The sequence below is a fragment of the Drosophila virilis genome, chromosome 3, assembly GCF_030788295.1.
Source record: "Drosophila virilis strain 15010-1051.87 chromosome 3, Dvir_AGI_RSII-ME, whole genome shotgun sequence".
Taxonomy (NCBI): domain Eukaryota; kingdom Metazoa; phylum Arthropoda; class Insecta; order Diptera; family Drosophilidae; genus Drosophila; species Drosophila virilis.
The window spans coordinates 18,099,536-18,111,320 of NC_091545.1; the positions used below are offsets into that span (position 1 = coordinate 18,099,536).

An 11,785-nucleotide genomic window follows, 5' to 3' on the forward strand; every position below is an offset into this window, starting at 1 on the left:
AAAATCATTAGCAAAGGTATTTTGTGTCCGCCTGGCTGGTTGCCCGGCTGCCTGGCTGCCCAGCTGCCTGGCTGCCCGGCTGCCATAGGCACGTGTTCGATGAAGTAACATTTTTGGCAGGCGAGTGTTGGCCCAGATGCATGCTTCACACTGCATGCTGCATACTTTATGGCGCCAGCCAAGCATTTTTATTAAACGAACAGGCAGCAGGCGATGACATTGTGGCAGCTACAGCTGAGACCAGACTTGTGTAGCAAAAGGAACACACACACTAACATACAGAGCATACAAGCAATTCCTTAGCGACATGGACTGTCGCGCAGCCGGTTTGCCTGGCACTCCCAGCACTACCATGAGCACATTCGAGACCTTCACTGAGGAACTAAACATTGAGGAGCAGTCCCAACTGAACCTGGACGAGATCTATGACCAACTGGAGCAGATGAAGCAGCGCGCCTTACAGCTTCGCAAAATCCTGGTACGCGAGCAGCCAGCGGCGGCCGAGTATGCCAAATGCCTTAAAGATATCGAATTAAATGGCTCCCAAAATGTTGCTTTGCATCAGGTGCAGCTGCAAACAGCCAAAATAGTTGGCCAGGTGCTAAATCTATCGCTACGACTGAAGAGCGAGGGTAAACATCTAAAGAACCTTGATTGTGACTTACAGCATCAAAAAAAACAGACGCAAGCGCTGGAAATAAAAATCGAAAAATTGCACAAATGGCCGAGCCAACAGCAGCATCGAGCAGGGTTGTGCCTGGATCGTTACAGCGATCTCAGCATTAGGTGCTGTTCAGTCGACGATTATCGTCGCTTTATGGAGGATCTGTACACACACTACGAATATCGCTACAAAATAATAATGCCCCTAAAATGCTATAAGGCAGACCGGGTGCACGTTGCCAAGCGATTGAAGAAGGCCCGCCAAATGTTGTCTGACTCCTCGCAGGTACTGTTGCAACACAGCAATGAATTGGGACAGATTTTGCATAATTATATCGAAATAGATAGCATGAAGCGTTTACCCAGAACAACATGCTACTCGCAATTCGGCAGTATGCTGCTCGTATATAATGATGCCAATGATGCGGAACTAAAGTAACTAAATTCTTGAAATTAAACTATTATAATTCTTTTGTTGACATCTCTTAGGGAAATCGAAAAACATATATATAAATATACTTATTGAATAATGACCAACCAAAAAGGGAACAATGTATTTGCTTGCAAATTCACAGCGCCGCACAACTCTTAACTCTGAACGAAATTATGCCGAAAACTTTGCATGTAAATCGAATTACGCAGCCAAACACGCAGAAAACTGCAACTGTGGATAATTATAAATTCAGCGAACCACAGAACCGCAAAATTTTGTAATTCGAAGTGCAGTCCGCACCACATCCGGCCGCTGTTGCATAGTTTGCGCTAATTTTTGATTTTGTTGGAATTACATGCAGAATGTAGCACTAAAATATACAATTGTCATGCTAATTGTATAAAAATGATAAAGAGTTTTGCAAATATTTTGTTAACAAATTGTGTGGCAATTTAGGCCACAAAAATGCAATTAGCTGTACACGCAATTAACTGAAATATGAGTATGGCAAATGAAATTTGAGTGGTAAGCGTCGAATAGACATCAATTCAGGAACATTTGCTGCACTCCACACGCCAAACACATCAAATGCAGATAGCCAAAAATAATATTACGAATATTACGTATACGCCAGGTGAGGTCAACATTAAATTTGAAAGTCTCAATGTTCGAACAATGACAAAACTTAGGCCTGCAAATTGATGGCCGTAATGTCTTTGACAGCACTGAGCGTCATATCATTTTGACGAGGGTTCAATATTTGCTATGGTGTTGCTAACACACTTGTTGCACCTTCACGCGCACACACACACACACACACGCACGCACACACAGACATCAACCAACACAAAATGAACTTTTGCTTCATCAAATTGCTCAAACAAAGCTTGCTCAAAAATTAATTGGATGGACTCTGTCCGGTGCCTTAGCAACGTCGCCTCGCTGTCGACCGCAAGGTTCACAAGAAAATTGACAACAGCCTTTAGAAATAGGCGAACGAAAGTTTCTAACCAGAAATGATTTGACCCGACAACAACTTCGGCAGGTGTTGGAAAATGTTAGCCTCGAATATAAAATTAATTAAATTAGTTTACATTTTTATGCACACCGCGCTGATGCCGCCCACATAGCCTGTACATGTAATTTCCGACTCAGTCTGCATTGTGCGAAAGCCACCCAAAACTTTTATTGTCGCTGTTGAGCAACGCTGCCAGTTGCTAGGCTCCATGTCCTTTCGAGCAGCTGCTCCTTACATTCCTTCGGTTCCCATGTGTAATTACCGCATTCAGTGCGCACGCACTGCTGTATTCGTATCTGAATCCTTATTGTGGCACGAGCTGCACTGACATCTTTCTCTGTGCGTCTTGGTGTTGGCTTTTGTCACCTGTGCGTGTGAATGCTTCAAATACTTGTCCTGGCTTCAATGCATTTGCCTGAATACGCAAAAGTTGAACTACTTATTTGCCAACAAAAGCTGTACATTTGTATGTGTATGTGTGTGTGTGGGTGTGGGTGTGCGTGTGCCCTGTGCAGTTATTTATTTATACACAGGCAAATATTTTCTTAGGAAAACACAATGAATATTTTGCTCTATGAAAACTAAGCTGAGGAAATAGATATAAAAATGTGATAAAAGTGAATCGCATTGTAATGATAAATATTAATTTTAATAATTTAAAATGCAAAATTTCTAAGCGATGTACCTGATAAATCATTCATTAACCATGCGTATTTTCAACTCATTCGTTCCATCATGTTAGCTTGAAAATTCACTAACAATTCAATTTCCCGTGTTTTTCGAGCAACCGGAAGTTTCCTTCCGTTGTACTCACACACCAGGCACCACAAGATCTCCTCAATCAATCATTTATTCATTAAGTCCTGGCCAGTCGGCCGCTCAGTGCAAGCACAAACTTTTGTATGCAAACAATTTGAGAATTTTAATAAAAATTCTTACGTTAAATTACGCTCAACAATCAATGTGTACCCCGCCTGCACGCACACCCGCAAAATCCACTTGTCGTTGTCATTGTCCAACTGTTCGCTTAAGTGGTGTTAAGTATTTGAAAATCTGTTCTGTTCTATGGGCCCTCTCCTCTGTCCCTGGATTCATCCTCTGTTTTGCTGTACTTGTGCTCTGCGGCCGCATTTTGTTTTATTGTTTTACGGCAGTTGGCCAAATACTTTGGCTTGCAAAACTTTTGCGCCTGATGGTCATTCATTTGTCTGTGATTTACGAAGGCCCCCCAGCCAGGCCACCCACTAGTCAGCACAGCTGGCCCACCCCCATTTAGCGATTTCACTAGCATTTAGTGCTATTGATTTATTGCTGCTTTGCCGCCTCAAATCTGCTCGGAGCTCTCGACAATTCCGAGCTCGCACACCGCCTCCAAGTTCCTCACGCATTGTTCCATGGGCGTGACTATACAGAGCGGTTTCCGGCCCTTGTAATAGTCGCTGGCAATCGTCGCATAGCTAACAAGGCGTGCGTGCAGCCAGTTGGTTAGCTCGTCCAGGCACAGGCACTGCCAGGGATTACCCTCGATGCTGATGTGGCGCAACTGCGACAGAAGCTGTTCCTCCAGCACAGGCAGATATGTCAGCTGATTGTTATTGATTTGCAGCTCAGTCAACTTGTCGAAGGTACTTAGCAAATCAGCCTCGATATCCATTAGCCTGTTCTCACTCAGAGTCAACACCCGCAGTCGACGCAGCGGCGCAAACATGCGAATGTCCAGTGAAGTCAACTTGTTGCGCCGCAGTCGCAGCTCCTGTAGGAAGGGCAGTGAGGAGAAGGCCAGCGGATGCAGTTGGTCAATGTTATTGTTGCTCAGATCGAGAAAACTTAGATTTCTTAAGACAGAGCCGCCAAAAACATTGGCACCCAGTTGCCTTATGTTATTCTTGCTCAAGTCCAGCACCTGCAAGGCCGTCAAATTGCCAAAGACTTCATCGGGTAACTGGACGATTTTGTTGCCCTGCAGCTGCAGAGATTGTAACTCAGTCAAGCCCCGAAAGGCAGTTGGAGAGACCTTGCTGATCTGATTGAACCAGAGGTTTAGTGTTTCCAGATGATGCAGCCTGCTGAACACATAATCCTCCAGAGCCTTTACATTGTTGGAGCTGTAGTCGAGCACACGAAGCAATGGATAAACATCAGGAGCCGGACCCACGAATAAATTTCGCTGAATTTCATAGATATTGTTATTGGACACGTTGAGCACGCGCAGCTCAGGCAGCGCATAAAATATGCCCATGTCCAGGACCTCCAGCCAATTACTGTGCAAATGCAGCTCCTGCAACTTAGGTAGCCCGCGCAGACGGCACCAAAGAAACTACAAAGGCAATAAATGCTTCGAACAGGCGTCACACGAATATTAAAAACAACTATTCAACCTACATCTCTCACATTGTTGTTGCTGATGGACAAATAACGCAGATTGGCATTGGAGCCTAGGGTGATGTTCTCCTGCTCGTTGGTGTTGAGGTCCAGGAACTCCAGGTATTTAAGGTCCTTGAAGGCATCGAACTCTACGTTGGCTATCAAGTTGTTTGAGAAGTTGGCATAGACAAGATTTGGCAACTGTCTCATTAGAGCACGTTCAATGATCAGCAAGTCATTGTGGCTGACATCCAAATTGAGCAGGCTTGCATTGTCAGCAAAGTGCTTTGACCGCAACTCTTCCAGTTGACAGTGGGTTAGGTTGAGTCGCTGCAGCGATGCGAAATTTCTGAACCCATACCTGCCCAGCGTCATACCTCCAGACTGCGACAGGTCCAATTGAAGCAGTTTAGACAGCTTGGGGAGTGGCTTATCATCATTTTCAATTCCAGTGTGCTCGTTAACAACATTTACACTCTGCCAATCTTCTTGTATATACTGGCTTAGTTGCTCAAAGTTTTCAATCTCGCGGCACTCATAGTTTTGATGTGATATCTGCTCACATTCCTGTATGTCTTTTGTTTGTCCTACACGGAAGACGAGTAGAGCGGAAAGTAGAACCAATCTAGACAGCATCTGAACTAAAACTGAAGCCTATCAAATTAAGACACCCTGCATAACTTTGTGTTTATTTTTAGGCGCACAAAACTTGTTTTCGCGAACTGCTAGATGGGAAGCCGGTTTCCATGCGAATGGAAGCAAGTCAAGTGCATCGCATTATCAAATAAACCAGAGTTATTTATTTTTGATATTTAAAATAAATAAATCATTTACAGAACTTAACTTAACTTGGTCAAGGACTATGGCCTTTTTACAAATTAAATTCAGTGAAATTAACCTGATATGGCTGGCAATCGAAAGTCCCACTAGAGCTTTTTCTTTATCAGCTTGTATTCTCAGCTCTGGTTTAAGAGATAGCTCTCGTGGGACTTTCCATTCTACCACTTATTTATGTGTATTATTTCTTATTAACATGCTATTTTCAACAAATAGACAAGAACGTTGACTTTATTCACAAATGGATCAACAGGTTGATCTCCACCTTACCCACATTAAATGTGTTTTCGGTAAACTTGTGATTTTTTAAGTGAAATATACTTTAATGTTTAAACGTATCAATTTACATCAACAGTTATATTTATGTTTGTGTATGTCGGTCCACGCGGTTTTGTTTCAATTAACTTTTATACGAGGAACATCCATATGCAAATATATATATATTTATAGTTATTCAACAATCAAAAAATTATTTCATTCGAGTAGATAAATACATTAGAGGCATTTCTACAAAATATTTTGCAATGTAGACATAAATGTATATTTTTATATGTAGATTTATAAAAACATATATTTATATACACAAATACAATCTGTACATGTATTGAATATATGAAGACACAAAACTATTTAAAGTACATTGTTGACTCTGCATAGAGATATTGATTTTTTTTTGATTATTCGGTGTAGACTCACAAATAAATTCATTTAGATAGCGTTTCGTCGTATATTAATCACAAAGGCGATTACAAAATGCTAACATTGTAGCTTAATACAAAAATAAATAAATTATTATATTCAAAAATGTAACCTGAGCTCAACAAAAATGAAGCTATTTTAAATTGCTTGTAGCAATATATTATTGAAAGATTGGATAATTTGGTTGATTTAAGAATGCGGTTGCTTTGGCCAAAGGGGACTAGTAAGCGATAGTTCACAGGGCTTCGATATTAAAATTTACTCCAAGTTGGATAGTTTTCTTGTCATAAAAGTTCAAGCAGAATTTATAGAAACTTAAACAACTACTAGAACATGCCTGGACGATCGGTCTCCTGGTTTCCGGACTTCTCAAAGAACATGGCATCCTAAAGAAACAAAATCAGTAGGTTAACAAAGTGAAATGACTCGACGTGTGGTGATGCTCTAGCACAATCAAAAGAAGCTGGGGCGTTGTTAGGGCTCATAAGATAAGTTTTACCTCGGCACCAACGAAATCTGCGATGCAGACAACTCATAATTTGTAAACGAAAGAAATGAATGCTGTACGACTTAACATGCAAATGTGCGGTTAGTGAAACTTGCGATGAAATAACAAATGCAGCTGCTTACAATGAGAAAAGTGGCTCCCAACAGCACGGCTTTCATGCGAACATCCAAGTCTAGTGGAAATGTGATCCCAAAGAAATCTGCATCCGTGAAGATTTCACGTGCCATGCCTGACCACTGCTTGGAAATCTTTCCCACCTTCTCCCCAGTTAGAGAGACCACCTGTAAAGCAAGTAGAATAATTAATAAAGCGTTAGCTGTAATTGAATGCAGCACGTACATTGAACTCTACGTCGCCGCAAAGCGAGAACGTGCAGAATGGACCCTCAATGCGTAGCACAGTGTCGCCAATGTGATTCAATATGCGAAACGATGGGCTGCAAATGGACCACTCCTGTTCGATAGTGCCAATAACATTGCCGGGTGGGGCAGACACTTCCATGGTCTGCAGGCAGCAGGGAAAGCAGCAAGCTGAGCAGGCCAATGGACGATTCAAGTGAATGACCTCTTGCTGGTAATTGTCGAAAATTTTCATATCGAAGGGCCGTGCCGGACCACACATGTTGCGTGTGCAGCAGTCTGTGTCCTCCACCGCATAGTAGACCTTCTGGCCGAGAGCGTTTTTGATTGAGAACTTATTGTTGGTCTCGAAGCCAATGAAAGCTTCGAGCAGCTCCACTTTTTGCTTAACTAAGAGCTGATCTATACTCGTAAGGTATTCCAATCCGCGCGGACAGTTCGGAATGCCTATAGGTATACTCATCCAGTCGCCTATTGAAAAATAACACAAACACATCATCAGTCCAAATACACTTAAGCGGAGCATTCTTGCAGAATCACATCAACATGTGCCAGATGTAAGCACTGACCGCCCACAGAAGCGTGTCAATTGGTCAATGTCGTTGTCATCGTGCCAATTGCTCAACGTCACAAATAGTATGCCTAATTGAAGGCATTACAATGGACGGGCCACGAACCCGGGCCGCAGCGGTTTATTGTGCCTTTTACGCCACTCAAATCCGCCTTTTATCTAATCTTATTGTGGCCTTAGAGAAGATAATGTTTACGACAGTCCCAATATTGCTCTGGTCCATGCAAATTTATAATTTCATCACAATGACTTATATAAATTATAAGGTTCACTATCTTTAGCCCGTCTATTAAGGCACCTTTGTTATCCCCTTGAAAAGAGATGTTGATATGCTCTGACATAACCTTGGAGAGTTAATTGCACACGAGTCAAACTGTCTATTATTTTGATTTGTCTCACCTCCTGTCTTCATCGCTTATATAGAACTCGTAGCCTTTTCGTTTTGCCGACTTATTCAGCCGCATTGTGTGCCGAAACTTTTTGGGCAAGGGTTTGTTGGCCTCGCGGCAGACCAACTGCTTCAGCGTCTGGGATCTCGTGCAGAAATAGTTGTATTTGCTGTACAGTGAGTGCCAAATGAAGCGTAACACCTTCGAGCCACTGCTGGCGCCATTAGGCGTCGGTTCCTTTTGATCGGCCGACTCGTTTTTAGTCAGATCCAATGTCGAGATGTAACTAGAGCTCGATGCTGGAACTGGAACCGTTACTGCGGTTGGAGCTGACATCGCGCACTAATCAAGATTCAGGTTGTCGCGACTGCTCTGGATGCTGCACCGAACTGAACTGAAGCGTCTGCCTGGGAGAGTGCCCACAAGTTGACAGTTGCCAGCGCATCGTGCCGCAAAAGTCATCGTAGTAAACATAACCGAACGTATTTTAAATAGCGCTTTGTATTATTTTATTGGTTCAATTAAAGCAAACGCGCCGCGTCGTGATAAGAGCCAGCGGGTTGGCTTTGGGATGCATACAGCTACGAATAAGCGGCGGGGTCTTTAGCATATGGAAGAGCAAACGCGTTTGGTGTGTCAACAACAACATCTTGCTGTTGATACCAACATCAGTGTCACCGCTCATCTGGGTAAGGGACAGACAACTCGAAATCTCGCTCACACCAAGAATGTAAATATTTACGGTAAGGTTTTTGGGTGCTAATAGAAAACTACATTGTATTCAACCGCGTGAACGCCCCCTTTCCCAGCTCTCTTTAACCACCTCGACACGAAAATGCATTCCCTGCAACCCGAGAAGTTCAGTGCAAGCGAATATCTGTTCTGGCGGTCGACTTGCTATTATCACATTTAGAGTGCATTGACACCAATTGTCAATGTGGAAGATCGGCTATTGAATGATTTCTTTTGTCTCAATTGTTTCAGAGAATTCTGATTGTGATCTTGCACTTGTTTTCAATGTTGGCATGGCGCCCCCAAATATATACGTGTACATACGCGTTTTTATCGATGTGGTTTTCATTAGTAGTTGCAGCATAGAAGCCCATGTCTTATTAAGAAAGCAATAGTAAAACTTACCTGCTGGCCCCATGCCAGGTTGCGGATGAGCCGGTGGCATGCCTGGCTGACTTATAATCGGTTGCTGAGGTCCTGGTGCATATCCAAATGGTTGTGGAGGGCCAGTTGGGCCGGGTGGGTAGCCATAGGGCTGTGCAACGCCACCAGTGCCTCCAGCCCCGGCGCCAAAAGGTGCTGCTCCTCCATAGGCTTCTGCGTAGGGCATTTGAGGTACTGGCGCGTAACCCCCTGGAGGCGGTTGCGGAGTGAAACCCTAAAATAAAGAAAAAGATCAAATAGGGGCGTTGCTTTGACCTTTTCAATGGTGCGAATTTTTATAGCACTCGCTCAATACATCATATCGATCCTGGCTAATAACTTATTGCTATAAAATATTTACAAGTAAAATAAATATGGCTTTAGAAATAAGTCACCAATTTAATTATGATTATTATTTTAAACTCGGTGAAGAATAAACACCCGCTAAACATGCAGATTTAAATGCTTTTATAGAAAAGCCCTATTCTCGTTCGATGAAGCAATATTCTAGTTTTGCGGTTGTATGGAGACTAGCGAAGATCTTTATTGCTCCAAGAACTCAATTTGCGACCGATCAGCTATATAATACAACGGCCCGATGTTGCTAAGATTTTGTATATATATGTAGTAAAGTGGTTTTCGATCGATCATTCCGATGGCATCTATCTGACAGAAAGATAGGCCTATGGAAAGTAGCAAGACGATAGATTTAACGCTGAGAGACTGGTTTGCACAGAAAAAGACAGGCGCAGAGGCAAATGCTGATATTACACATACATATATATACTTTACGGGGTCGGACATTTTTCCTTCGATGCCTTACACATTTCATGGCAAAATTGGAATACCCTCAAAGAGGGTATTAATCGAAAAAGTTGTTCATACACAAACTTAAATGAACATCCCTTTGAAATAGTCAGATCAGACCGATTGACACATGTACTGCCTGCAACAGAAAGAAGGATGTATTCACAGATTCATTACAAAGGATTAAGACGGAGACAGACAAACCATATAAGCCGAACAAGCGTATATATATATATGCTTAATAGGGTAAACGACGACTTCTTCAATGCATTACTAATTTCATGACACACCTATTTACACTTAACACAAATGTTACAAATGCATTCACAAAATCAGCTCAGAGTGTGATGAAATTGCAGCCAAATCGGAGCAGCCTAATTGTACGGTGGGTCTTGCCTATAACGAACTTCAAAATATATATGACTCGAATTGCAGTGTTATTGAACGTTGAGATAAGGCACGATAAATAAACACGCAAGCTTAAGCATGACGTCAGGCAAAGGAGTGTGTATGTATATACATACAAACATACGTCTGTATATGCAAATGTATGTATGTATGTATGTTGACAACGCCCCCAATATTGTTGGGTACTCACATAACTAGTTGGCTGTGGTGAGGGTGCTCCATGTGGCACTGGTGGATAGGGCGCGTTTGGTGGTGCATAGGGTGCTCCCTCGGCTGGCGGTGCATTCGGTGGATAGTGACCAGGCGGCACATATCCACCTTTATTAATATTGTTCATGTGCATATTGTTGCTGCGGTCGCCGTTGTGCGATGGTGTTGCAGGTGGTCGGGTGATGCGTTTCCGGGAAGCACGCCACAACTTGCTGCTGCAGTATTATATATTGGCATTAAGTTGCACATAAAGTTTGCGATAATACCCACCGCTTTTAATGCGACTTTAACTTTATTGCAACACTTTCTCGCACTTAGTTATAAATTCCACAAACAATATTAAATAAGTGTGACCAAAGGCAGCAGCCACAAAAATACCAATGCTTCGACTAGCAATCGACTACAATATCGATATATACTAGATCCATCTCTAAGCAGTTTATGTAGACGTCCCAAGCGAACAGTAGGTGGCGCCACACAGCATATGCCGCAATGCTTTTTAAATATAGATGGCGATACAACACGAGCGTATTACAGCTGGGTAATAGATGGCGCTTGGCAAATTCAAGTGATTTAAATTATATTCAATTGCAAACTTTACAGCTTTTGTTTTTCCTATTGTGGATAGAAAATTTAAGTTTTTTAAAGCAGATATTGCTTTGATTAAAGCTTTGAGCCGTGCAAATCTGATTACCAAATAATTATTTATTTAATGAACGTCTTTCGAACTTTTTTGTCATTAATTGTTGCCTTTGCAAATAAACGTACAAAATACTTTTATCTATATTTTGTATCAACAAAAGTCGCCATTTTTTTTTTTTTTTTTACAACAGACGGCAAAAATACACAGCCCACATTTTTTCTAATGCGCAAATTCTGTGCGAGGGTGCGAGGGTGCGAGTGCGTCAGGGTGCGGGTTGGCCGGGGCGAAGGCATGAGAGAGATGGAGAGAGCTATGGAGAGGGATGTGAGACGGCTGCCAGAGCGGCAGAGAGGGTGGCGTAGTTAGCGCGCATAAAAAATGGCGGTTTCCGAAGCGGGCAAACAGGGAAAAAACCGTTGGGCGAGGACGATTCGTCCTGCAGCCAGCGCTGCCCCCGCTGTGTGTGTGTGTGTGTGCGTTTGTGTGTGCAAGCGAGAGAGCAGAGTAGAAAAAATGCTATAAAAAAAAATTGAAAAAAATGCGAGCCAAATCCACCCCACGGCAGCGGGACAGAAAACAGACGTCACTCACACACACACACATACACATTGGGCCTTCGTAATTACCAATACAAATGCAGAGCGCAACGGAGAAATCATCATCATCAACATGGCCACCTCCAGCCGCACCCACACGCCCACCGCTATCCGCAGCCGCCCAC

General features: G+C 42.7%; 3 protein-coding genes and 1 long non-coding RNA gene across 6 annotated transcripts; 2 read left to right on the forward strand and 2 right to left on the reverse strand.

Moving 5' to 3' along the window:
- Positions 1 to 216: 216 nt before the first annotated feature.
- On the forward strand, positions 217 to 1,213 carry LOC6623815 (uncharacterized). The gene has a single exon (XM_002047793.4). It carries the CDS (start codon positions 308 to 310, stop codon positions 1,100 to 1,102), a length of 795 nt encoding a protein of 264 aa, XP_002047829.1. The 5' UTR covers positions 217 to 307; the 3' UTR covers positions 1,103 to 1,213.
- Positions 1,214 to 3,404: 2,191 nt separating this feature from the next.
- Positions 3,405 to 5,209, reverse strand: LOC6623835 (leucine-rich repeat-containing protein 15). Its single transcript, XM_002047794.3, has 2 exons — positions 4,497 to 5,209; positions 3,405 to 4,431 (listed from the first exon to the last, which is right to left on the reverse strand). The coding sequence occupies exons 1-2, from the start codon at positions 5,112 to 5,114 to the stop codon at positions 3,439 to 3,441; spliced, it is 1,611 nt and encodes a 536-aa protein (XP_002047830.1). The 5' UTR covers positions 5,115 to 5,209; the 3' UTR covers positions 3,405 to 3,438.
- A 1,049-nt stretch (positions 5,210 to 6,258) lies between these two features.
- On the reverse strand, positions 6,259 to 10,795 carry scramb1 (scramblase 1). Of its 3 annotated transcripts, none has more exons than XM_015175102.3 (6): positions 10,692 to 10,795; positions 10,402 to 10,636; positions 8,979 to 9,231; positions 6,862 to 7,352; positions 6,645 to 6,803; positions 6,259 to 6,400 (listed from the first exon to the last, which is right to left on the reverse strand). In XM_015175102.3, the coding sequence occupies exons 2-6, from the start codon at positions 10,552 to 10,554 to the stop codon at positions 6,341 to 6,343; spliced, it is 1,116 nt and encodes a 371-aa protein (XP_015030588.1). In that variant the 5' UTR covers positions 10,555 to 10,636; positions 10,692 to 10,795; the 3' UTR covers positions 6,259 to 6,340. The 3 variants fall into 3 exon arrangements, with proteins under 3 accessions (XP_015030588.1, XP_002047831.2, XP_015030589.1); XM_002047795.4 differs by having other exon boundaries at positions 10,402 to 10,633; positions 10,692 to 10,790; XM_015175103.3 differs by lacking the exons at positions 8,979 to 9,231; positions 10,402 to 10,636; positions 10,692 to 10,795 and adding an exon at positions 7,852 to 8,146.
- Positions 8,296 to 9,214, forward strand: LOC116650584 (uncharacterized). Its single transcript, XR_004303584.2, has 2 exons — positions 8,296 to 8,584; positions 8,651 to 9,214. It is a non-coding gene; the product is annotated as an uncharacterized lncRNA (long non-coding RNA).
- Positions 10,796 to 11,785: the final 990 nt, after the last annotated feature.

Excerpts from the sequence above, each read along its gene's own strand:
- LOC6623815 (XM_002047793.4), top strand. The coding sequence starts at position 308 with ATGGACTGTCGCGCAGCCGGTTTGCCTGGCACTCCCAGCACTACCATG.
- scramb1 (XM_015175102.3), bottom strand. The coding sequence starts at position 10,554 with ATGCACATGAACAATATTAATAAAGGTGGATATGTGCCGCCTGGTCAC. Across the intron at positions 9,232-10,401 it reads CACCACAGCCAACTAGTTAT|GGTTTCACTCCGCAACCGCC; the intron begins GTGAGTACCCAA and ends TCTTTATTTTAG. Across the intron at positions 6,804-6,861 it reads GCGGCGACGTAGAGTTCAAT|GTGGTCTCTCTAACTGGGGA; the intron begins GTACGTGCTGCA and ends CTTGCTTTACAG.
- LOC6623835 (XM_002047794.3), bottom strand. The coding sequence starts at position 5,114 with ATGCTGTCTAGATTGGTTCTACTTTCCGCTCTACTCGTCTTCCGTGTA. Across the intron at positions 4,432-4,496 it reads GCAACAACAATGTGAGAGAT|TTTCTTTGGTGCCGTCTGCG; the intron begins GTAGGTTGAATA and ends TTGCCTTTGTAG.